Here is a 27,710-nt window from a genome sequence, read left to right as displayed (position 1 = left end):
TCCTTTCCAAGGTTTTATTGCATTACTCGGGGCAACCTCATTTACATGACGGGGCTGGAGTAACCCTGCAGTCTATAGCCAAAAAGTTCGAAGTCATACACATATATGGCGTACAGCTGCAGCACCTGCTGCCTCGATAGCTCAGAAAAGTGACGCCTGAAAGACTCCTGAGCCGCACGTTCTTGTGTTGGGCTGTGCACGTTCCTGATGGGAAATTTCCATCCTGTCAATCCGATATGTGGTAACACATGCTCCATGTCTTTGTCCAGGGTCTCTACTTTGACAATCATGTTGTACCTGAAATGATAACAAATGATTACATGGCTTATTTGTACGTAGTACACATGGCTTGATTCAGGAGAAAAATTTTACATAAAGTGCTGCTAATTAATAGATAAATGTGAACTCGCCAAAACAATGAAGGGGACCTTGAATTTATTCAAACTGGTGCGATAACGGCCAATAAGCTTAAAATCCGTCACATGCGTGCAAGCGAACGCTAACGTTCATGATTTTCTGAAAACTTTAATTTGAGAATAAATTGATGTTCTCATTCAATGCACCATTTTTTTGCAATTCAAAGCTTATTTCATTAAAAATCCACAGTCGGAAATAGTAGCGTTGTTTACAACGAATACTAAGTATGATAGATCATCCTAATTAGAGCTATATTATTACGCAAAGCTTAAGCAGCATACCAATAATCAGAGCACACTGCTGTTGTGCTTGATCTCGAACGCAGAATGTCGAACGCAGATTTTCTCTTCAGTTGAAGTCTTCAACAAATCACTAACTCCCTCCTTGTTTTTCACGTTGTTATAGTTAACGACTACATTGGCGTGTGCTTTTTGTCAACAAACTGGGCAGCATGGGAAATAGAGCTTACACAGCGCTGCCTTCTTTGTAGTAGCGTTACCAATACGACATTCCATAGTAATAAAACCGCCGTAGAAAACAAAGAATTCACACATAATAATTGTAGCTCAATAAAAAGATCATGCACTAGGAGGTTTAGATTTCCGAAAGTGGTACCTATTGCTTGGGGGTCAAATATTACGGTACTGTTTTATTGTCCTGGGCAAAAGCAATGCGCTAAGAGGAGATAAGCCCTTTTCCGTCTCAACCAAGATCATGACAGCTCTCATTTGGGTTTTCTGGTGTTGATCTGCTTTTTTTTATTCAGCAGGCATAGTTTTATTGGTTCGACTTTTCCTCACATTGTTCTGCATCCGTTTTTGAGCTATCATGACCAGTAGATTTATTTTTATGTGGTGTGTTTGTATATGGAAGCATGTGCCCGCTTTGCGTTTCTTAATTCGTAAACACGGCGTATCGCCTTTATTTCGTTGTACGCGTTTTTCGAAGAAGCCAAATTGAACGCCGGTGTCGTCTTCGTCTCAGTGGAGCGGAGGTGCCAATTTCGTAGGATAATATTCATGTTATTACTTGAAACATACTGCTATTCCTGTTGGCGTTTAAGGCAGAAAGGGGCAAAAGGAAGACGAAACATGAATACATTAGGCAGAATAAATTGACCAAGCGGACTATCCTTTTAGATACTACGCAGATATATACCATTTGAAAAATGTATATAAATACATGCCATTAATGCAATTGCAAAACTAACCAGATACAAAAGACAGCATCACAGTACATTACCTACAACAACTGCTTAAAATGCAGATCATACAGTTCCATTAAGTTTGAAGGATGACACAAGGTGCCAACATAAAACATATGAGCAGTGAGCAGCGCAATTTTACAGGATAAGCAAACAATTTGCGAAAGAAAACCGTTCCGGTAGGGACTGTGCATCGCGTATGTTTCATATTTCTGTAAAGTGACTGAGATGATGAACTATGAAGAATGTGTGCTATTCGTCCGCGTTATATGGCGCGGCTGTTATAATGTATGAAGCGTTCACTGTCTGTATGGTAACTCACTAGTCACACGAGTGTTTTCTATGTAGACTCGCTGCTGACATGACAATAAAGGCTGTTATCTCGCCCGTCATTTGACTGTGCGCTTGTTCCTTTCTGTGGTTGATCCTGCTGCGCTCGAAAAATGCCAAGGGCAATGACGCGACCTGATGGCAGTAGTGGAGTCTACTGATACTCCATGGGCGTTGCACTTTATTGTCACGCGTGCTTGCTTGTCTTTCTCCGGCGACCACAGTTCAGCGGCTAACAAATGTTAAACGTTATCGCTCAGCGCAAGACGCGCCTGCATTCATCATCATCATCAGCAGCAGCAGCAGCAGCAGCCTGGTTACTCCCACGACAGGGCAAAGGCCTCTCCCATACTCCTCCAACCACGTCGGTCATGTACTAATTGTGGCCTTGTTGTCCCTGCAAACTTCTTAATCTCATCAGCCCACCTAACTTTCTGCCGCCCCCTGCTACGCTTTCCTTCCCTTGTAATCCAGTCCGTAAGCCTTAATGACCATTGGTTATCTTCCCTCCTCATTACATGTCCTGCCCATGCCCATTGCTCTACCCGACCATGCAATGGCCGAGTAGAGCAAGGCAAAGGTTACAGAATGGCCTCGTCGCACTCGAACGACCACGAAGTGAGGGGCCTGTTTCCTCTAAGCTGCTTCGTCAGGGGCGATATGTTGGGGGAGAAATTGCGACTGAAACGTCTGAAGTAAGAGCAGAGACCTATCCAACTGCGCATTTCTTTCACGGCCGTTGGCTTAGGGAATTCGGCGAGGGCCTGAAGGTTGACGGGATCAGGAAGAGTTCGATGCGTGGATAAGACGTAACCTAGAATTTTCACCTGCCCAGCTGCAAATCCGCACTTCTCTTGGTTTAGTTGCAGGCCAGCCTTTATTAAACACATCAAAACACACCGCAGTCGTTAAAAGTGTATGGTGAAGTCAGGAGCAAGAAACTACGTCGTCAAGATATCATAGGCACCTGTGTCCCTGCAAGGTTTGTAGAACCGTGTCCACCATGCGCTCAAGCATTCCGCGGGCATATCTAAGTCGAAAAGGCAATGCGCCAAATTCTTATAAGCCGTTCAGTGTAACAAAAGCTATCTTTGGCCGATCGGCCTCTGCCATTGGTAATTGGCAACCGTGAGTGCAAATCCAGAGATGATAAAAATTCAGCGCCTTCTAGACTGTCAATCACGTCATCCATACGCGGGAATGGGTGGACATCCTTGCCAGTGATCTTGTTCAGGCACTAGAAGACCGAAAAGAACCATCTTGCTTCGTAACGAGGGTGATAAGGGCTGCCCACGTACTGTTGGAAGGTCTTATCACCTCACGGCGAAGCATGTCGTCAGCTTCGTTATTTAGACGACGTTCTGTAGGAGATAAATGATACGCATGTTGCCACAATGACAGATGTGAGCCTGTTTCGATGCGATGAGTAGCTGTTTACGTCCAGCCCAGGGAATATTGCCCTACATCGAAAGAGAGAGAGCGTAAACTTTTATTTCAAATCAGCAAGATTTGAGTCCGGCGTCTTTTAGTGGGTCTGGGCACCCGCCGCGGACGCGGTTCCGAGACCTTGTCTCGAAGCGGCTTCCTCGGCTCGCTGGACGGCCCAGATTTGTGCTGTCAGGTCAGAGATGAGCAGTGCGGTCATCCAGCGTGACTGGAGGCTGGCGGTGGAAGAGACGGAGGGGTCGGCACTGCCCGACTTGTTTGTTAGGTCCCGACACTCCCATAACATGTGATTTAGTGTGGCAACCTCGCCACACGATGTAGATCTGTTTGTAGTGTATATGTCTGGATACATGGCGTGCATGAGTCTGGGGTTTCTGTAAGAGTCTGTTTGTAATTGTCTGAAGTGTACTGCTTGCGTCCTGTCTAACCTAGCGTGAGGGAATGGGTATATGTGTCTTTGTAATTGGTAGTGTGCCGTGATGTCCTGAAAAGTGGTCATACGATCCTCCCATGCCCAGACGTTTGCAGTACCCCGCGGGGGCTCTTCCTCCGATGCTGCTCGATGAATCAGGCCTCGAGCAACGCCGTGAGCCGCTTCGTTGGGAGTGCTCATTCCAGTGTGTGCCGGGATCCATAGCAAATGCCTTCGGTTATCAACGTCGGCCTCTCCCTGGTGTATGGGATGTCGCTGGAGTATCTGATACGCCTCTTGCGAGATGCGCCCATTTGCAAAATTGCGAATTGCCATTTGCGAGTCACAGATCACGTATGTAGCTTTGGTTTTTGTGAGGGCCAGTGCTATGGCTGCTTCCTCTGCCGCTTCGGCATGTGCCGTGTTCACGGTGACGCTCGTCAGGTGGTTGCCTCGGTGGCTAGTAACTGCTGCCACGAAACTCTTCCTGTCTCGATAGCGGGCTGCGTCGGTGAAGACCGCCTCCTTGTCCTTAGAGTAACTTTTGTTCATTTGTTGTGCCCTGGCTTTACGCCTCCCCGTGTGGTGTTGGGGGTGCATGTTGCGAGGAAATGTGGGTACGTATAGTTGCTCGCGTATGGGTCTTGGAATGTCTACTTTGACGCCGTGTTGCGAGTGGTATGTGATGCCGAGATTTTCAAGCACGTGTCTGCCCGGGCGGGTCTTGGATAGGCGTTCAAGTTGGGACACTTGTTGCGCCTCCACGAGTACTTCGAGCGTATCGTGTAGGCCCAGTTCTAAGAGCTTGGTGGTGCTAACTCCAGGCGCAAGTCCCAACGCACATTTGTACCCCTTGCGTATGAGCGCGTTGAGCTTGTTTTTTTCCGCAACCGTCCAGTTGTGAAACGCTGCCGTGTACCTTATCTGAGAAATGACGAAGGCTTGTATGAGTCGGATGACGCTGCCTTCGCGCATGCCCGCGTGTTTGTTGGTGATGCGTCGAATGAGCTGCATCGTGCTGGCCGTTATCTTGCGAAGTGCTTCGCCATTGCCACCCTTATGCTCTATCATCATTCCTAGTACCCGGATTTTCTCTACTATCGGGATGGGTAGGCCATTTGATGCCGTTAATTGGATCTTTTGCTTTTCCAGGGGGGTGTAGCATTTAGGTGGGCGCCCCTTTCTGACTGGTCTATACAGCAGCAGTTCGGATTTAGAACGAAATTCTTTTAAGAGGCACAAAAGCTGAGACTGCTGGACCAGTGTGAGGTCATCGGCAATAGAGGGACCGAACGCATCTCCTTGAGTGATAGGTCATACGTAGGAACAACACTGAGCGCACTGTAACTGGAACAGTAATTGTCATCGGGAACGTCCATAACTTGGACGTCTGCGATCGCTTCTACACTGCTATGACATTCCGCTCGGTGCAGCATCACAAGGTATAGAAACGGATTGCAAATGAAGATAGTGCTGATAGGCAGCGCTGACTGGTCGGAGATGGTATCTAAGCCAGCAATGTGTTCGTCGCGCCATGAAGGGCGGCATTTCAACGAGCGCTGCCTCCATAGCTCCTCGTAGCTTTGGCATAGAGTGATGATGCCAGTCGCGGATTGAGAGTTCTGTGCAAGGAGTGTTGAAAGCATCGCCCTCTATTACTTTCATGACGCGTCTGATTTTGTCTGACTCCGACATCATCACGTTGACTCTCGTAACTAAGTTCAAGACATCTTCAATGTAGCTGGTAAATGATTCACCCGGTTTCTGTGCATGTTCTCGCAAACGCGATTCTGCATGCACCTTGCGCATAGCATGGTGGCCAAACATAGCCGCTAAAGAGGTTTTCAATGAGGACCCCGGAAAATCACTCATGGTTTTTGTACCAGAGATTGGCTACACCCGCACTATAGAAGAGCACGTTGCTCAGGTTTGGGGACGTCGTCCCATTTGTTTCGGAAGCTTACCATCTCATATGTCGTCAGTCTGTCTTTCACATCGGTGTCGTCCGTGCCGCTTAATATGGCACGTTTGCTCAAGGCACACCAAGCACATGACTGACTGAGCACGCGGTAACTATAATGGAGTAGGGGGTGTTTGCTAGGATGCGTCTTTAGGCATGGTTGAGCGTAGGCTACGGGATCGAAGTTCGAGGATTGACGTCGTAGGCCGAAGCATCCTCTACCACTTGTAAGTGGCTATTAGTCAACAGCATTTGAGCCCACCGTCATAGCAGGGCACGGACTCTGAGAACGAGTGGCTTTTCCGGAGGACAAGCGCTGGAGGTAATCACCCAATAGCAAGCACTTTAGAGGATGGCCCACTATAGCGTTGTTATCCTTGGCTGCACCTGTAAAAGTGTGACTATTAGTTATTACAAGCAGGCAGCTGTTTTATTACATGTTTAAGACATTTTCACTTGTTTTTCACCATTGGGGGACGAAAGTGTTCTTGTAGGCTTTCATACCGTTCTTCCTTTTTCTTCCTTTTCCTTCCTTCCTTCCTCCTTGCTCTTCCTTTTCTTCCTGTTCTTCCTTCATTTACGAAGGGGACCCCCTTAAAAACAGAAGCTCGATGTACGGAATGGTATGGTATGAATAACTTTATTTAGGTCCTGAGGGATCAGTCTGGTACTGATATGGGCCGCTCCCACGTCGGTACAGAGAGGCCGAGCCCCTCTGCCGTCACACGGGCCCTCTGGACAGCCCTGAGTTGGTCCGCCAGCACTTCACTGTGTAGCATCCGATGCCACCACTGTTCACCTCGAAAACCATCACCGGCCAACGCCAAGCAGCGCCAAAGCATGTGCTCTAAATCGAGCAAACCCCCACACTTACAACAATAGACTGAAACCCCACAGTCCGGATTAATTTTATTCATGATGACTGGGTTAGGGTACGTTCGTGTCTGCAGAAGCCTTAATGTAACCGCCTCCGGCCTATTTAATTTAGGATGTGGCAGCGGGAATGCCCTGCGCCCTAAGTAATAGTGCTTGGTGATTTCGCTGTAGGTTAACAGTTGGTCCCTGTACTCAGGAGCGGGAGATCCAGCCCCTTCAGGGAGTACACGGCACACTAATCCTCCTGCCTCCCTGTGCGCCACCTCGTTGAGGTTACGCGGGGCTCCCTCCACTGTCCCCATGTGCGCCGGGAACCAACTAACGGTATGCGAAGTGATATCCCTACCCTGCAGCAGTCTGTTAGCCGGTTCCGCAACAAGGCCTCTCGAGAAGGCTGTAATCGCAGATCGCGAGTCGCTAAACACCAAAACTCTTCTTGAATCAAGTAGTGCTAGAGCAATAGCCACCTGTTCAGCAACCCCCGGATCATTGGTATAAATGGAAGCAGCATTCCTAACCCTCCCTTTGCCATCTACTACCACCACCGAATAAGCATTTTTACCAATAATCCATGCGGCGTCAACAAAGGCAGTCTCCTCCTCCTGATCCTTTGCCTCTCGCAACAAAGCCCCAGCTCTCGCGACCCGCCTCCCTACATTGTGCACGGGGTGCACATTCCGCAGAAATGGACGAACCATGATATTTGCCCTAAGGTTCACGTTCAACTCGTGTAGCGGCGCCCTATCGTGCGACACAGCCACCGATTCTTCAATTGACTATAAAATATACCTACCCGCTGGTGTACCTAGCAACCGCTCCCTCTGTGCGGTACGTTGAGCCTCAGCGATTTCATCTGAAGTATTATGCGAACCCAGGCGTAACAACATATCGTTTGAAGTAGTCATAGGCAGACCAAGCGCAGCCTTGATGGCTTTTCTGATTCATGCTTCCAATTTATTTTTCTCCCCCCTATTCCAATTTAGCAATGCTGCCACATACGAAAAATGACACATAATAAATGCGTGAACTAAGTGCATCGCACCTTCTTCTCCTAAACCCCTATGCCTATTAGAGATCCTTCTTATAAGTCTTATGGCCTCCTCCGTTTTCTTGGTAATACGCTGAATGGTTCTAATGTTCGATCCGTTCGCTTCAAGTACAAAACCCAGGACCCTGATTGCTTCAACTTTGGGTATCACCGACCCTTCCCTAGTATGAATTCTAATGCAAGGCTTAACTTCCGGTACCCAACCCCTCGGCCTACGACCTAGCTTCTTAGATTTGAAGATCAACAACTCCGACTTTTTAGTGGAGCACTTAAGCCCCATGAGACCCAGATGAGCTCGATGTAGAGCTTTCGAAAAGTAGCAAGACAATAATTCACCGCGCGCGCCTTGGAACAGCATGAAAAAGAATTTTCTGTATTGCATAAAACAGGGTTCATTCACGGATTGCTTCTGTAACAAGCACGAGTAGCATGTTCCCCATCTGCTCCACGAAAGCCCCAGGCACGCGACACATAAGCGGAAGCTACAACACGAACTACCCTCCATTCATCCTCACCCACCATTCTTACTCATAAATCTGCTGAGTACTCGCCACCAAAGACATAGCGCGAAGCAGTAAAGACACTGGAACATATTTTCGAAGCCACAAGGATCCTTGACGAGTACTAGGCGCTGCACTGAATAGTAGTCACAATGAAATCACAACTTTCTTCGATTATTTGTATTTGTGTACGAGTTCATATTATGCATCATACTCTGTTGTATTTTGTGTCGCAGCTTACATTGAACTGTAAAATCTATGGTCGTGTATTATTTATTGAGCATGTATTCTTGTTTACCTATCGGCTTATATGGTAACCTGCTCATCGCAGACTTCATCAGAACCTCGTGTGTCTGTTTGGGACTGCACACACATGAGTACGAACTCATTATGGTGTGACTTGCCGTTGCATTTTATATCTACAGGGTGTCCCAGCTCACTTGAGCCAAAGGTAAAATATGCCTTTGTGCTCTACGACACTACTTCAAAATGCATGTTGCTGACTATTGTACGTAGTAAGACGCACAATTTTTTGCCATTCTTTTTATTCAATTATGACTCAAGTTTAATTCACCAACTTCAGAAGCCACGAAGATACGCAAACATTGAAATTACAAGGTAGTAGAGCGATTTGTAAAATGTCCGATTCAACAGTTTCTAGCTTTTTACCTATTAGGTTTTTTCCGCTTACTGAAGATGCGCGCGAAACACGATATAATGCCGTGTGATATGCCCGCTTGCGCGCTGTGCTTGTAGTGCTCCCAAACGTTGCACGTACAAACAAGCACAGCATTTAGCCGGGTGTGATGCCCCTCAAAAGGTGACAGGGCATCCGTTATCCCAGCGCAATCTATAATGGTTGCTGATGTCAATCGCACAGCGAACGCCTGTGTCGCTGCCCTGTCCTCGTCGCAGCACACTTGGCTAAATGCTATTTGCAGTTTTACGCGGAGCGTTTGGTATCACTTCAATGACGGCACCCAAGCGGGCATGTCGCTTAGTATTTTTTTTCTTGTACTACGCAGGAATCGGAAGTAAGCGGAAAAATAATAGAATGTTATGAACTGTTTCATCGGACGATTTGGAAACCGCTCTACAACTTGCTAATTCAAATTTCTTGCCTAACTTTGTTGCTGCAGAAGTTGGGCAGGTAATCTTGATTAATTATGCAATTATCCACAATCAAAGTAGGAAGATGTCTATAAAAAAGGGGTCAGACAAGGAGACGCAATCTCTCCAATCCTATTCACTGCGTGCTTGGAAGAAGTATTCAAGCTATGAAACGGGGAAGGCCTAGGAGAGGGGATCAATGGCGAATATCTCAGCAACCTTCAATTTGCAGATGACATTGTCCTGTTCAGCGACACTGGGAACAAATTAGAACAAATTATTGAGGACCTTAACAGAGAGACTATAAGAGCAGGGTTGAATAATAATATGTAGAAGACAAAGATAGCCGGGTCAGGGAACAAGGGTTCAGGATCGCCACTCAGCCTCTTGGTTCTGTGAAGGAGTACGTTTACCTAGGTTGTAAATTACAGGGAACCCTGATAGTGAGAAGGAAAATGAAAACGGCTTGGAGTGCATTCGGCAGACATTGCCAGCTCCTGACTGGAAGCTTACCTTTATCATTGAAAAGAAAGGTGTACATCAATGCATTCTACCGGTGCTGACATATGGGGCAGAAACTTAAAGGCTGACAAAGAAGCTCGAGAACAAGCTAAGGAGACCGCAAAGAGCAATGGAACGAAGATTGTTAGGCGTAACGGGAAGAGACAGAAAGAGAGCGGTGTGGATCAGACGCAAGCAGGAATAGCTGCTATTCTAATAGACATTAACAGAAAGAAATGGAGCTGGGCAGGTCATGTAATGCGTAGGCTAGACAACCGGTGGACCAATAGGGCTACAGAATTGGTGCCAAGGGAAAGGAAGCGCAGTCGAGGAAGGCAGAATATAGGTGGGGTGATGAAATTAAGAGATTCACAGGTGCTAGCTGGAATCGGTTGGCGCAAGACAGGGGTAATAAGAGATCGCAGCGAGAGGCCTTCGTCCTGCAGTGGACATAAAAATGAAGCGTACGTGGGCGCCGCTTGCGGCAGAAACGGGGCTGCGGTCTCGACGGTGGTTGATGGCAACGGGTGCGTTAAGATAGCGTGCTCCACGTTCACGAGGGACGCCTGTACAGCCGAGGAGGTTGCAGTAGCGCTCGCTTGTGCGGGTACAAAAGCGGGAATAATATTATGCGATAACAAATTAGCTATACGAAATTTTAACAAAGGGAGAATCACAGAAGACGCCCTCCACATTCTACTCAAAAATCCTCCCAGGAGGGACATAACTTTTATTTGGGTACCGGCCCATGAAGTAGTCCCAGGCAAGGAAGCCGCTCACGAGCTCACCCGAGCACTCTAGCACCGGGCAACTCTAGAGCAGCCAGTTCCAGGGATAAAAAATAGCATCATCACGGACAGAGAAATTGTCGATCATTACAAAGCCAACAGCAGAATCTTTCCGCCCCCGCATCGGTCTCTCTCTCTCTGGAGGACGCTCGCATTTGGCGACGCCTCAAGGGAAACAATTATATAGCACCACATTGGCTCTACTTAACAAAGACGAGTGACTATAACGACGCCTTCTGCAAAATTTGTAAGCAAAAAAGTACGCTAGACCATAAAATATGGGGGTGTGCTGGCTCCCCAGGGGCCAAAGAAAACATTGACTGTAGAGAAGCCTGGGAAGCCTTGCTCCAGAGCGAAGCTGAAGACGACCAGCGTCGAGCAATCCGCCTGGCCATAGAGGCCGTGAAGACTCACCGTCCTCAACGCGCGGGGACTGCTTCATCCCCCCCCGCCCACCTACGTGTAGGTTAAGAGGCGGCACTCCAGCTTGGTGGAATAATAAAGTTTTCAATCAATCAATCATTAAAAAAGGCTGATGAAGATGATGAATACTGTAAATAAGTGGAATACGAAAATTTATGTGACTGAGTACATGAAATAGTAAGCAACATGTACTTTTATTCATTCATTCACAAAACTTTATTAGTGTCCTGAAGCCCGGTCTTTTCAGAGGTGTACTTTTAACCTCTGGCGAAATTTAACTGGGACACCTGCATGAGTTCGTGTGCATATGAGACTGTGTGCTGTAGATTTCTTGCCGAGTTGTTTCCTTTCTCATTACCTGCACATTTTTCATTCTATCGTTACTGTTATGTCAAAACAAGTGGCGGTCGCCATTTTAGCATGACTGCATCTGTTTCTTTCGTTTTCATTTGAATAAAGAATGAGCATGCGACCCATATTTGCGTCATTTAAATAATCATCTTATATACCACCCATGGCGTTGACAAAGAAGCTTGCAGAGGAATGGAAAACAGAAAGAATGTTCAAGTTATCGTATGCACGGGAAAGATAATAGATGTTTCGAAGCTTCAGTTCTTACCGCACACTACACGGCCTGCACCGAGTCGTGTATGGTGCCCAGTGCACGTCCCAGTCACTTACTGGATCCTGCAGTATGTTCTCCACGAATTCTCTGAAGGTGAATGTGCCGTTAGGACCGTGGCCTACGAAACCTCGCCGGTACATTCTTGTCGCTCCTTCTGTGGACGGCATAGTCGTGCGCACTCGGTGAACATAGGCGGAGACGAGCCTTTCGAACGGGTGCCGCACGATGACCAGCTTCGTGTACGAAGACCCGAGCCGATCTCGCCAATATGCGCTTGGAAACACTGCGCGCGTCCTGTGCTCGAAGTCGACGAAGGTGGCTTCGGGATTGTCCACGGGATTCTTTCCATACTCCACTTGCAAGTATAGCGTTCTGAGGCTCGTGGATGCTGCTTTCGGCACGGTACAAAACGAAAAATTGTGCTTCGTCATCAGGTGAAGACAACAGACTGCAACGGTGCAATTCGAGTGATCTGAGTTTGTCCTGTTGTCGTGGGTGTCGTCTTCGAAACTTTCGGCGTATTTCTTGCAGACGCTGTCCAGCCTCGCCACACGAGCAGCCATGTCGTCCCCTTTGCTGCTTACAGCTTCCGCGGAGTCAATGTTGCCCTCCACCTGCGTTATATTAGATCAACAATAACTGACAATGATATTTGCATAAAATATTTGATGACTGTTTTTTTTATTTTCTTTATGGACCAAACCTGGCCTGCGTCAAATAACATGGTAATACATTTAAGGCAATTATCACTGCGCTCATGTTACATGTTGCTAGTACTCGCGAGAGCAAGTAACCATTTCTTGTAACCTTCCTTCTCAAATTTATTTTGTAGCTTTTCTCACAGAAGAAAACCAATGCCGGTGGCTTTCGTTTGTTCCTTCATCTACGATACGTACAAAGTATTTGTTTCACGAGGTTACATTATTTCTGTGCTTCGCATTTTATTAAATTTTTATCTGTTTCATGCCGTCTGATTGCATTGCGACGTAGCGTATAGGCCAGAGAATGGAGACTGGACTAGTGATTAGGCATGTCTTGCACCCCCATCGTGTTAAAAGTGCAAAAACTTTATTAATTCAATGTCTGCGAAACTGAGAAACACATAGCGGCTTTTTCTCTTGCGGTGAGAAGCGCAAGGTTTCTTAAGTATGCCCGAATATAGTGTTCGAGAGCACAACAGTTTAATCCTGATTATTCGGAAACTTTTCAGGAAGACTACGCTGTAGTTTACAAGCTGCGAGTGAATTAGGACTAACACATCCAGTCATCGCTGGACTTCTTTTTATTAAATATCTGCACACGTCCACATAATTATATAGAATACTCGTTGAGATACTGCAAGCGGATTGTTTCTTACAAATTCTACGAGGCAAGTATTTTCATTTGTGTGTGATAGCAGTAATGCTGAAAAGTGAACAAAACGAGCTGCTTATTTGAAATTGGCAAACACCATTTTTCTCTAACTTTTGCATATCGCAACTGCTGCCACTGTTACAGTTTTTGTCTCGGTGCTTTGTATCCGTCATGCCCTCAAATGCTGAACTCGCGAAGCGCCTTGATGCGCTAGAAAGCGTTCTGCAGGGAAAACTGGCTACGGTGGCTCAACAAGTTCTGGCGAGCGTTAAATTGAAGATGGCCACTGAACCAGAAACGTTTGTTGGTAACTTCAAGAAAGACTTGGAGGAATTTCAGGGGAGCCTGGCTTACTTAAATGAAACTGTTGAGGAACTGAAGTCTGAGAACGAGAAACTGAAGATTACGAACTTGGCACTTACAACTAGAAACGCAGCCTTGGAACAGAAAGTAAGTGAGCTAGAGCAATACTCACGCAAAAATAATGTTGAACTAAAGGGTGTACCCTGCACTCAAGGCGAAGACTGTGTGGCGATTCTTCAGGCTGTTGGAAGTAAAATTGACTGCCCGGTATCGAGAGACGACATCGAAATTGCCCATCGAGTGCCATCTGTCTCAAGCACGAAAAATTTAATTGCAAGGTTCACCTCGAGGGCAAAGAAAGCAGAGTTCGTAAGCAAGGCGCGGAAGGCGCGTCTACAGACTCGCGACATAGGCTTTCATGGAACTGAGTCTAAGCCGATTTACGTCAACGACCATCTGACACAAGAAAACAAAAAGATATTTTCGAAAGCTCTATCCTTGAAAAAAGAAAATCGCTGGCAGTTCCTATGGACTGATGACTGCCTAATCAAGGCACGGAAGAACACAGACAGCAGGGTTTTTCGAATTCGAAACGAGGCAGATCTCGCGATTTTCACTAACCATGCGTAATAGCACCTCACTTTTTCCAACATGGCTTACGTTGAATCAAACGAACTGGCATCGTTGTTGTCAAATCCCAGCTGCTCAGCTATCCATTTCAATGCAAGAAGTCTAAAAAAACACTATGACGAGTTTCACCTGCTGTTATCATCGATCAATATTTCGTTTTCACTGGTTTGTGTAACAGAGACATGGTTAAGCGATAGCGATAAGAATTTGTTTTCATTTCCATCATACACTCCGGAATATTGTCATCGCGTGTCATCCCATCACGGCGGTTCCGCAATCTTTATTTCACAAGATATAGAGTATAAACGCCGGCTAGATTTAAATCTTAGTATGCCCGATTGCGAAGCAGTATGGATCGAAATCAATAATTCATGTTTCAGTACCGGTGAAAAAAGCACTGTATTTGGCTGCATCTACCGATCACCCAGCTCTAATATAAACACGTTTTGCTGCGCTCTAGATAAAATTTTTCACACTGTCTCGAATGAAAACAAGAACATGGTTATCATGGGAGACATAAACATCAATCTTCTGGATGAGAACTGCGCTTACAACAGAGAATACATTAGCATCTGTCATGGATACGGTATCGAGTCATCGTTACAACTACCCACTAGGTGCATGTCTAACTCGACTACTCTCATCGATCATGCACTAACAAACCTGATTTATCCCCCTAAGGCTTTTATCGTACGAAGCAACATAACCGACCACTTTCCGATTGTGCTCTGTTTTCCACGTCTTAATCACGCCATTGAAACTCTGTACACTAAACCCAGGTTTGACAAAGAACATTTCATAGAGCTAGTTAACAGTTCAGATTGGTCGCGCGTAACATCATTAAATGACGCTGAAGCCTCTTATACTGAGTTATCTGGCACAATTAAAACTTGTATATCCTCAGCAACAACAATAGTTAAGTGCCGTAAACATTTTGCCTCCCCATCAAACCCTTGGCTTTCACCAGGATTGTTGAAGAGCATGCGCAGGAAAGAAAATCTGTATCGTAAATGCAAAAAAAAACCATTTAACCAATCTCTTAAGTTTCGGTACAAGAAGTTTTGCGCCTTACTGACAAATCTACTAAAACAAGCAAAGAAAACTTACTATGAAAATGTAATAAATGAAACCGGGAACGATTCCCGGAAACAATGGCAGATACTTAATGCGTTTCTGAATAAGAATACTACTAGGAATAGAATAACGAAAATACAAGAAAAAGACTGCACGCTTACAAACCCTGAAGATATTGCATGCGCATTCAGCAACTTTTTTGGTACTGTGCCTGATATCCCTGGGGGTAATGACACTCACATGCCACGCTTGACACAACAATCATTTTATCTCTTCCCAACTACACCCAGTGAAGTTCGAGCAACAATTATGAATCTTAAAAATTGCAGTCCTGGTTTAGATTCCATATGCTCGTATTATATCAAAGAAATTGTTGACAGCATATGTGAAGCTTGCAGTCACGTTGTCAATTTAATCTTTAAAACTGCCATTTTTCCTAGTGACTTGAAAAAGTCAAAAATAATTCCTGTGCACAAAAAAGGAGACGTCACCTTACTAGCAAACTACAGGCCCATATCCATCTTGCCGTGCTTCAGTAAAGTAATAGAAAAACTATTAGTACAGCGCCTATCTAATTACTTGGATAAGTTCCAATTATTAACACCAAGACAGTTTGGTTTTCGTGCTGGATATTCTACTAACCTAGCTTTAATCACCCTCACTGACAAGATCAAAGCGGAAATTGATGGGGGCAGATTCGTAGGATCTGTATTTATTGACTACTCGAAAGCATTCGATTCCATTAACCACAACATTCTCTTTACTAAACTCTGCGCATATGGCATAACAGGTCCATCTTTGGAACTACTGCGCAGCTATCTATACGACAGACAGCAACAGGTTTGCATTTCAGGAGTGCTGTCTGACACAAAAATGATTAACACTGGCGTTCCACAGGGGTCCATACTCGGTCCCCTCTTATTTCTAATCTTCATTAATGATTTCCCAAACTGCCTAACTTCTACAGAATGTCTTTTGTACGCGGACGACACCACTATTTACGCCTCACATAACGACATCTTTACGCTAACTGAGCTTTTAAATGATGAACTAAATAATGTCAGTAGTTGGTGCAAAAAAAATAAATTGCTAATTAACCCTCAGAAAACAAAGTTTGTGGTTTTTAGTTCACACAGTAAACCTCGACATAACCTTCTACCACTGTACATAGCTTCTCACCCAATATTTCCATCTAATGAGTGCTCATTTTTAGGTGTTCAATTAGACTCCTTTCTAAAATTTAATTTGCATGTCAACTTCATAAAAAAGAAAGCTGCCTATGTAATCAGAGTGCTTTTAAAGGCCAGACAGTACTTTCAAAAGCACACTCTCCTGACACTGTATTATGCCTTCATTTATAGCCACTTAAATTACTGCATCAGTTCTTGGGGTCTTACATATCGCTGTCATATAGCTCCCTTGCAGCACATCCAAAATAACGCTGTCCGTATCATCGCTTCAGCTCCTTATAACGCTCATGTTACCCCCATCTTCACTGAGTTACGTATCCTGACAATAAATAAAATTATCTGGTACAATCACAGCATCGTTATTTACCGCCTTCTTCATAACCCACAATTACATTATGTCATTGGCAGGAATAGTCTTGCTAATCCTAACACTACCAGGTTCTCTTTACAAAATAACCTTTTACTTCCAAAATCGCGCAGCAACTATGGCAAACTAACTGTTGGTTTTGCTAGTGTGAAAATGTGGAATAATTTACCTACTCACGTGAAATCCTCACCTACATTATCATCATACCAACGTTCACTGAGAGCTTATATTAATACCCTGTAAACTGTATCTATTTCTTTGAAGCATGTTTATGTTGCTTATTGATGTAATTTATTTTTTGTTGTGATGTGTTGCCATAGGTTATATTACTTTAACACTGTAGAAATTGTGTAATTCATTCTTTGTTTGTAACCGCAACTGACGCCTTTTTATTTATGTATTATTATGTAACTAAGAACAAGAGGTCCCGCTGCAGTTTATAACTGTGGGACCTCTTTCTGTATAACTTCTACTGCATATATGTACCACCTATGAATGAAGCAATAAAACTTGAAACTTGAAACTATTTTAACTGGTTGGTCCGTGTGCTAGCTCATTCATACTTAGCAGGGATGTTTATGACAAGACATTAACTACTGACATCTGACCGTCACACATACGTTGAATAGAAAGCTACATATTTATTTCCCTCGTGTGCTGCATTGTTAGTTGTATTGCGGAAAGCGCAAGAAATATTCACTCATGATTACGGTACTCCTTAATGCGATAGTTGAGCGCAGCTCTATACATCTTTTCATTTTGCGATCTAGTGGCTGGCGTGCGCAATCGGTCTCGTGCGCCACGTTGCAAACGGAGCGAAGTGTGGCGCAACTGCGTCGCTAATGTAAAGATCGCCAGAACCATGACGTGTCCAAGCGCGTGGGCGACGCGAGGGCGCGATTCACAGAAGCCGCCGCCCACAAACCTCCCAGTCGCTGCGCGCTACTCTGGCGCCATATCGTAGCCACCATCGCCGCACTACACTTTTCTTCTCACGCTTTCTCCATGCCTTCCCTCGCTTTCCGCCTCATGGCTCCACGGTGCCCTCCTCTCAGCTTTCCTCCTCGTGCCCTCTTTTCTCTCGCCACTTTTCTTTTCTTCATGCTGCGCTGCGAACCGCGTTCGCTCTCATCTTTTTCTGTGCTCGATCGCTCGGTTGCCGGGAACGCCGACGCTTGACGAAGGAACGAGCGACTAAGCGCTGTGCTCTGAAAGATACTTGAATAGAAGAGAGCAACGGTAATGTTATCGGTCTGCACCCTCTCAGCAGCGGAAATGCGCATTGGCAGAACGAAGGTCATAAATGTCGTCATTGTAGTTAGTAGACTGTGAATAAAGCTCGTATGTAGTGGTCAACTACCGAGCGGTGCACATCACCAACGTTCTCTAGCGGCTGCTGCTGGGCTCCATGTGGCATGAGGGGCAATGCCAATTTATTTCAGTATGGAGGCCCATTTTGTGCAGACATAGCAAAATTGTACACCTAGGCGTTTCATGTGTCGTGACCTCAAGGAAACGTTTGCACCTTTGGGGCTTGTGTTGTCTCTAAACAATAATCTCCTACGCACACTGTACACTGTGTGCTGCCAGCGGCGACTGCGGGGCGATATGAACTTTGTGAGTGGGACAAAGCATACATATGGAACAAGATTTAATTACAAGAAGAATTATTGGTCTAGCAGCAGCCTAGCGCCAGCGCACAGCACGACTTCTTTTGCAATCACCGCACCGGTTGTCGTGGTCTTCGACCTGTCATTGAAACCATGAGGCCCGTCTGCTTCATTACACTAACCACAGGTACGAAACGGAGCAACACTGGTGACTCAGGGTGCAGACCCGATGAGGGGATCGTAATATGGCTTGAGGATGCCAAGGTTCATTCACTCTTTCGCGACCCCGACTACGATATAGTTCACAAGTGAGTTGACGTAGGTGATACGGTATGGACCATGCTACAGCGCAAGTAGTTCAGAAGAAAGGCCAGCGTTGTTAGGCGGTACCCATGGTCAAACAGGGGTACCAGCAGGGAAGGTGGACATGGCCTGATGGCTGTCATGACGCCTTTTTTGGCGCCCCCGTTCCTCGCTGGTCAGCGAACGAGCCAGCTGGTGGCAAGCTTCAACGTAAAGGGCCATTTCTGAAATTGTAGTGCACTCAGAGGCGTCACCAGGGCCCGGCAGGCGAATCACCAATTGCGACAGCAAATTAGCAGATAGCCATACGATGGAAGGATTGTAATTTTATCCACCTTAAACACTTGAAAACATTCGCTTACTAACTATATTTACAATGGTATAACGTGTAAGCGCGACTCAAGGAGCAAGTAGAAAGAACGACACACAGTGACATCGCTGTCTCTGTGTGTGTGTTTCTTCCTACGTCCTCGTTTGGTCGCGCTTAAACATTCCATCACGCATTCAAACCAGCTAGCCCGCCAATGTGTTTTAACTAAATCAGCAAGCGAGGTGCCACGCGCTGACAGGTAATTAGGAACACATCTCGCTCGATGAGCGCGCAAACGAGCTGCCAAAATGCTAGAATGAGAAATCGTGGCAGCAGCAGCATTCGAATTGACATTCGTGTATCTCTCGCTTAACGCGAACGAAGCGTCGATAGCACAGCGCATAGGAAGCTACCGTCACTACGCGCACTTTGCAAACATCGCAGACGACTTGAAGGTGCGGCCCGCTCGGGCGCGCACTTTAGCCACGACGCAGATTCCTTTGCAGATACGGCCCCCTATGGCTGCATCATAAGCTGCCGCCACCGAAGAACCCCCCCTCCCCCCCTCGCCTTACCCCCGTGCAGAAAGGGCGCACTTCCGGCCTGCCTTCCTCGGTCGCGTACGCGAGATTCAGCCACGTTCGTCGGCTCGCCCTCGAAACCTTTCCCTCGCACCTGCAGCATACGGCGTACGGCGACGATCTTAACGCCTTTGGAATTTATACCGAACCTCACTGCGTCAGCGACTGATAGAATTACGTCTGGAGGGTCCATTTATTTTCCAACGCAATAAAATTCATGAGCCATTCCACTCTGTGAAGTTTGATGACCAGCCAAGCTGTTTACAACACGACGCAGAGGTGCGAACACATTTTTCGTTCTGATCGGTGGTCATCGTAACGATACATGCGCACGCATATACTCGTATTACCCCAGTTATTAAATCCATAAGAATTTCTATTCCTACACAAGGAGAAATTTGTCCATCACGTAAGACAGTGATTGGCTCATACCCCTTTAAGCAATGGCTCATACCCCCGTAAGCAAGAGTGTGTGAATAAACGTTGTTTCAGAGACCAAGATGTTGATGCCCGATGGTGGTAGGCCACCCTATTTCAGGTAGCCGTGGCCCTGTGCCAATAGCCTGGGCCTGTTCACCAGACGTATTTGGTCTCATGTTTTGTGCTTGTCAGCCGTGCTCCCCATTGGTCTTCTGTTGCTGCTTCGATAGGTGTTGTTCGCGGGCTTTTTTCATTCCCAGACTACGTGGTATAAAATGTTTGGTGATTTGCACACCGTTCCAAAATATCGTAACGGACTAGAGGCACAACTGATCGAGCTCGTGCCCAGTAGATCGAGCAACGCGAATGTCTTTACTCTTAACGTCTACAGTTCGCCTGCAGATAAGAACAGGGACTTTAATGCACTATTCCATTCCGCAATCAGGGCAGCCAGAGACGCGCCCCTCTTAATTGCGGGGTACTTCAACGCTCCGAACACAGAATGGGGATACGGGTTTAACAGCAAGAAGGGCACTAACTTAGCCGGATGTGCAGCCTATTTTAACCTCACGCTTGTTACAGATCCTAGGTTTCCCACGAGAAGGGGTAATTCGGTCAGTCGAGACACAACGCCCGACCTCACATTCTTCCGAAATATCGAGGGCACGTGGGATAATCTCCAAGAGGACTCGGGTAGTCACCACTACGTTCTCGATATCGCGGTGCGGGTCAAAGCCAAACCTCCGGTCAAATACGAATACGTCGATTGGGATCTTTTCCGGAAAATTCGAGCCGAAACCGCCCCCTCAAGCGAATCCTACAAAGAACTAATTACCAATCTTAAACAGGCCGTCAAAAACGCGACCAAAGAAATTAGCACAGAACTGGAGGCCCCCAAAATGGACTCGCGGTTAGCGCATCTCCTGGAGGCTAAACACGCTCTTAGAGAGAAGTGGAAAATACAGAAATTAAATCGCCGACTGCGAGCAAAACTAACCTCACTAAATAAGGAAACAGAGTGTTATTCCAAGCAACGGGCCCTGCAACAGTGGGACGAAACGTGCAATGAAACGGACGGTCGCATGAGAAGAGGTAGTAAGTGGAATCTGCTTAAAAGCCTCTTAAACGATAAACAGTCCCGAAATGCGCCAAATCTCGCCGTCGATAGGGTCATACATAAACAGGTCACCTCGGGCCTCACAAACGATGTAATTGTCGACGACCTGGCGCGAACTTACCTACCCGTCAAGGAAGGAGATTCGCAAGGCATAAGCGCGAGAGCGATGTACACGGGGCTACACAGGCCAGAATTAGACGAACCTTTCACGATTTCAGAAATCAGAGACGTACTCTTCAACCTAAATGGAAGATCGGCCCCGGGGCCAGACGGGGTCACCAACAAGCTCCTCGGGAACCTGGACGACAAGGCCATCGAAATCCTAATGGCAGAGATAAACGAGGTGTGGAGCTCGGGGCAGGTCCCGTCGGAATGGCGCACCGCCAAGGTGGTGCTCATCCCCAAACCGGGGAAACCTCCGCACATAAAGAACCTGCGTCCCATCTCTCTAACATCGTGCATTTGCAAAGTGGCAGAACATGCAGTGCACAATCGAATCGTCGAACACGTAGAAAACCACGAACTATTTAGGCATAATCTAATAGGTTTTAGAAAGGGACTCTCCACACAGGAAGCAATGCTTCTCCTGAAAACATCTCTATTCAATAACGAGACGCGCGACGTACGAGGTATCATTGCACTCGACCTCGCTAAGGCCTTTGATAGGGTGGCTCATGAACACATCTTGACCGAAATTTCCAATCTCAACCTAGGGCGGAAATTCTTTAATTTCACTCTCATTCCTATCGGAAAAGAAAGCGTTCCTTCGACTGGGCACGATCTCGGGCGGTCCTTACGAACTGGGCAACTGCGGAACCCCTCAGGGCTCGGTCCTATCCCCGCTGCTATTTAATATCGCCATGCATAAACTTTCGGAAAGGCTGGTTGCACTCCCAAAAATAGGCCACGCAATCTATGCAGACGATATTACAGTTTGGTCCCCGGGGGGATCTCTGGCCGATCTAGAGCAATCTCGCCAGGCGGCCATAGATGTAACGAAAGAATTTCTTACAAGCATGGGTCTCAAGCTGTCACCGACCAAATCCGAACTCCTCCTCTACAGACAGTCGAAGCAGGGCATTAGGAACCTGGAGCCTCTGGAAACGCTGCCAGTCAAAATTACAACACGCGCAGGGCACCACATTCCAAGGGTGAACTCCATCAAAATTTTAGGACTTCTAATCAACACCAAAGGCTGTAATGCAGAAGCTCTAAACAAGCTGGGTGCGCAGGCAAAAAACATATTAAGACTCATAACTAGAATCGCAAACAAAAGGGGGACTCAAGGAGGACAACCTACTCAGGGTCTTCCAAGCTTTCTTCATGAGTCACATTACTTACACGGCACCGTACCTCAAATGGAGCAAAATTGAAAAGAACAAACTCGACATGCCCATCAGGTCCGGCATCAAAGGAATACTCGGTATCCCACAATCCGCTAGCAGAGTAAAACTACTTCAACTCGGAAATCACAATACCACAGACGAATTAATTGATGCGCAGTTTATTGCACAGATCTCCAGGCTTTCGTCAACAAAGCCGGGAATCAAAATTCTCGATGAAGCTGGTCAACTCCCTATACAGGCACCGCTCGACCGACACCCCCTGTCTAAATTAGCCCGTGAAGGTATAAAGGTTGAGCCCATGCCAAGGAACATCCACCCAATATATAGCGAAGGTCGCAGAAGAGTGCGGTCTAGAACCATCCTTCAACGAATCGATCCTTGCGGGGCAGACGCATTCTTCGTCGACGCCGCCAAATATGGCAGCGAAGACAGATTTGCAATCACGGTCGCTGACGCGCGCGGAACACTTATCGGCGCCGCATCAATTTACGCTAAACACGCGAATGAGGCGGAGGAAACCGCGATAGCCTTGGCTCTTCAAGCCGCATAAGGCCCGGCGACCATTTTCTTCGACTCGCGCACGGCGGTTAGGGCTTTCTCGTCCGCTCTAGTTTGTAAACACGCAGCCGACATCGTCAACAGATCCTTTCGTATTACTAGGCGAGAACACATTGGAGGTCATACATTAGCGTGGTTCCCGGCGCACATGAACGATGTAACTAACCAAGCGGGTTGCAACCCTAACGAGCGGGCCAACTGCCTGGCGCGTGAATTCACGAACCGCGCCCGAGATAACGGTCCGGCTCCCCCGCAGGATTGCCCCTTCAAAGATAATCTTACGACCTTTGATGAAATTACATCCCATTACACACAAAGCAGGAGAAAATTTCCTCCCTCCAGCCCGAAACTGAACAGGGCTCAGGCTGTTACTTTCAGGCTTTTACAGACGAGATCCTACCTCACCCCTAGAGCGCCGAGTTGGATAGACCCGATTTTCCCGCAATCGTGCTCCAAATGCGGTCACGCGTGCTGCTCCTTCGACCACATGCTCTGGCTGTGCCCGTACAACGCGGGCTCCGACTTTCATAACAAGTCCAAGTGGGACGCCTTGCTGAAGAGCTCGGATTTCACAAACCAACTACCGGCCGCCCAGAGGGCCCGCGACGTCGCGGAGAGTCAGCACCTCCCTGTCCCGTCGTGGGCGGAGCCACCAACTTGATCAGGGAGCCTTCGGTCCCCCCAATCGAGTTCCTCAGGACACTCTAATAAAGTTCTTGTCACTGTCACTGCACAATTAGCCGTTTCTTGTAAATGTTGAGGCGTTCATTGCGTGTAGTAAAGTACCGTGGAGGTAATTGCCCATCCGAAGTCGGCACAGTATGATGTCTCCTTTGTTAAGCTTGATGTCTGGTGGCGCATATTTTCTCCTGTTCTTGTAATGTTCAAGAATGTTCTAGTATTTATATCATTTCGAAATCGTCTGATAGTAGATGATGTCTTTGTGGAGTTGCCCTGCGTACACGTTCTCGGGTGGCAGCCTGAGCGACTTGATTTTCCACCAAGGATTCGTATGCCAGGGTTCAGACACTGTGCGCCCGTCAGCAAAAGCATACGGACCACAAGGTCGCCGAAAAAACAGAATTTCTTCCTAATTACTATTCATAAACGGAAACTAATGAGTGTGTTAGAAAGTTCCTGAAGCCAAGTTTGGACTGCAGTATTTTTTTCAAGTTTAACTGACAGAGACGAAATTTAGTTTTATCATGCAATCCCTGGTCCTTATACGGGTGTACGTTTCAGGAATCTTTGGTTCTTGATGATGCTACATGTATTCTTGCTAATTCTTACTGCCCGAAAATGGCGACAGGCTGCCTGCGAGTCTGTGACGACGATGGCCGGTACGTCACATTGACAGGTCCGTATGACCATTGCTATGGCGACCTGCTCGGCTACCTCGATGTCCCTAGCAGCTGCCGATGCAGCTGCTATCCTTTCGTTCTGCTTATTGGTTACGCAGGCAGCTTGCCTCCCTGCCTTGTATCTAGCGGCGTCCGTGTACTTCATCTCTGCCTTCTTTCTGCCTTGTTGCTTTCTTTGTTTGGTAGCTGTTGTGCTTGTCTGCTCTTTTTGTTGTATTCTGGGTGCATGTTTCTTGGTATGGGCGCTACGTATATATTTGTTCTCAAGGTCTACGGTACACGTTATGGACTGTTGTGTTCTTCGACAGGGTATCGAAGGCTTGTGAGGAGAGCTCTACCGGCAGTGGTAAGCTTAAGTCTTTCGATTTGGTTTGTCTTGTGAGCCTCCGCTAATTCTTCCCAGGTATTATAGACTCGCAGTTTCGGCACTTTTTCTGATGACGCGCTGGGTGGTAGCACTACTGCCAATCTGTACGTATTTCTTATCAGTCTGTTCAGCTTGTATCTTTCGCCATTCTTCATATCTAAGTACCTTGTTGATTATTCTCGTTATGCTTTCCTCCTCTGTTCTCTATCGTTTTCTCTATGATATTGCACTTTCCTTTATCGGAGGCCTGCCTGATCTCTCCTAAGATGAAATAAGAAGTGAAATAAACCTAGCTGTGCTGGTAGCGGGCAGATTTTTTCGGATTCGTGATGCGTCAATTTGAATTTACATTCCTCATTTAAGCCTGAATGACAGCGATATAGTCGAGGTGAGTTACAGTAGCTCGTGGGATTGGACTAACGACGCTCTTCGCGCAGCACTTTCGTCTTCTGCGTGTTTGCGAACCGGAGTGAAAGGCAGGAGGGAAACACACTTTCCCGAAATGAAACATTCGGAGTAACTCTTCGTTCTGTGGTTGGACATATGTCAAGAGCGTACGATACAAACTACCTTCAGGTCGGTCGGTATCAGCTTGCAAAGGGAGAACTCACACGAAACGTTGTCAGCGGGATAGGCTTTTAATGGTCATAAGGATATCTTTATGAAAATTTTCTTCGTTGCCATGAGGTGAAAGCTCACTAATAAGCATTTGCTTTTTTTTATTCTAAAGATCTCCTGTTAAAATAAGGGCGCTGTTTTTACAACCTCTCAAATTAAAGTGTAAGTTACGTATAATAAGTTATTGCGTCAAATATATAAACACGCACGCAACAAAAGTACTAGTCCATTTCCCAGTATTCACTCAATGAAGATGTTCCACGTTGATGCTCTCACGTTGTAGTGATGCGAAGAACAAGGCCATTCCAAAAGAGTGAGTCGCGAATCTAACTCACTATAAGACGAGCTTACGTTGAAAAAAAAATACCACTCAAAGCACAACGATGGCTGCGCGCAAAGTAGTGCTTCCTCTGAATCTCATCTACGGATAAAGACATCGTTTTATCAGATTCGAATGCTCGTGCATTGCATCCAAACTCTGGCACTCATATTTGATCGAGAATGTGCGTCAGTATTCGCTTCACGTGGGCAATGTGATTAGATAATGACCTTTCGCTATTGAATTCGTTGCAACATTCTGGATATTAGAAATACATGCAGGCGCGTGTTGAGCTAACCAATAGCTTTGGAATAGGGGTTCGACATTAAAGAAAACTCACAAAAAAAGGAAAGAAATGTGTACAGTTGCTCTAAACATTAGCTGAAACATAGAGATTCCGGTAAAAAGGGTCCCCTAGACTGCACATCGGTACCGACGTACGGAAAATTTCCGAGGTAAACATATTCCCATTAGTGGTATTTAACAAAGCTATTTCTTGAGGTTCAATGTAGCCCTGCAGTCCAGGGGCCAGTTTCACCACGGGCGCTGTGCCGGAGCTCATATGTGACGTGACTATACGTATGTCAGCATTAATAGTCACAAAATCACAGTATTTTCTTCTTTAGATGTTAACAATACACAGACAAAACATATTCAGCAATACCCTCATCCTAATACTTCAGTACTTTTCGTTCTAGCATACATGTCCGCTCTGCTCCGTATAGTGAAAATGTATCAAATGCTTTTCCCCAGGCACCTGTTTTATTCCTGAAGATGCCAGGAAGCCGAGTGTGATGTCACTAAAGTTCAGAAATCTAATCAGGAGGCTGCACAATCTTCTCGCATACCTTGTGCGATGTACGGTAGCGCTGAGGAGCTTCTTGTGTAATGAGGAGAATCGGTTTTCAAGGCAGAAGTGCAGGGTTGGGCACATACGTTTAATCTCCTGGACTTCATTTGTGCCAACCTTGATTTGCATAGCTGCTTTATGAGAAGCCTGCTGCACCATCAATACTCCGGCTGCTTTTAACTGCACCAAACAAAACTATTAACTAATAAAAATAATGGTGACATAATTTTATCATTCGGGTGTTCAGATTGATAACTTCTATATGCGGAGTAAGTTGAGAAGTTGTGTGCGCAAGTAACAAAACTCCGTTAATTAAATATTCAATAATTGATCTTAGATTGTTAAAGAAATAGAGTTGCTTGGAGCCCGTCCTCGGAAATATGTAGCCGAGCGAAGATATTTTGAATAAACGTGCTTCTGCAAGAGCTATGCAAATAAAAATTTTCCAAATAAACGCTGTAAAGAACGTCTGTAACGTCACGAAGAACAGCGGTTCAAGACGGGACAGAAATGAGGAAACACACACTTGAAGCGCTGTTCTTTCGGTGAAGATGAACTAAACCGTCAGTCACTCCTTGAAACCTGTAAAGTCAACCTGACCGCACCTAGCCTTTTGTAATGTCATCTACAGTATGGTTCTGTGAGCATGTTCGTTGTGGCCAGTCTGCTTTCGATTTTTATTCACGCTGCATTTTTTTAAGGCAAGCAGTTTAGTTTTAATGTTAATGTAGCAGGAAAAGTGTACTGCCGAAAGCTTGCTTGGTCACAGAAACGATGCATGATGCCATGATGGTGCAGATTTAGCGCAACGCTGGTATCAAGACAATCTGCTGCCGCCGAGGGAAGGGAGATAACGATAGTGAATAGGTGGGCAGCTACTCACGGAGCCATGCCGATGGTGATGGTGCCATCGTGACGAAATCTGGGGCGCCATTATTGAAGGCTGAGACGTTTTTTTTTTCTCGCTGACTTCGCGTTCAGAAAGAGATAATGCTGTCAATGCGGTGTCGTTCGTTCTTTTTACACAGATTTATATATGCGTTTAAATAAACTCCATATCCCATTCATTTACGAGAGTGGGTGCAAGCGTAGAAATGCTCGCTCGCTCACACACACACACAAACACACACACAGAGAGAGAGAGAGAGAGAGAGATACGACACATATCTGCCCGCATTCACATTTGCACACGCCCATGCATGCATACACGCACGAGAATGTACGCACGCACGCACATGGAACGGCATGCACAGACAAAGGAACATATGCTCGCACATGCATACACTTACTCGTGCGCACGCATATTCACATACTGAGACACAAACACGTTCACTCACGCCAATGCAAGTACATACGCACGTACGCTAAAGGTGTGCGCACCCATACACGCTCC

The 27,710-nt window shown here is 46.3% G+C and overlaps 1 protein-coding gene across 1 annotated transcript; it reads right to left on the bottom strand.

Annotated features, from left to right (window-relative positions):
• LOC135918127 (carbohydrate sulfotransferase 11-like) lies at nucleotides 1-27,710 on the bottom strand. Its single transcript, XM_070527220.1, has 3 exons — nucleotides 27,681-27,710; nucleotides 11,635-12,254; nucleotides 1-297 (listed from the first exon to the last, which is right to left on the bottom strand). The coding sequence occupies exons 1-3, from the start codon at nucleotides 27,699-27,701 to the stop codon at nucleotides 42-44; spliced, it is 897 nt and encodes a 298-aa protein (XP_070383321.1). The 5' UTR covers nucleotides 27,702-27,710; the 3' UTR covers nucleotides 1-41.

Source organism: Dermacentor albipictus, chromosome 10 (assembly GCF_038994185.2).
Source record: "Dermacentor albipictus isolate Rhodes 1998 colony chromosome 10, USDA_Dalb.pri_finalv2, whole genome shotgun sequence".
NCBI classification, from domain to species: domain Eukaryota; kingdom Metazoa; phylum Arthropoda; class Arachnida; order Ixodida; family Ixodidae; genus Dermacentor; species Dermacentor albipictus.
Note: the sequence above shows the minus strand (reverse complement) of the source record. Positions and strands in the feature narration are given on the sequence as shown.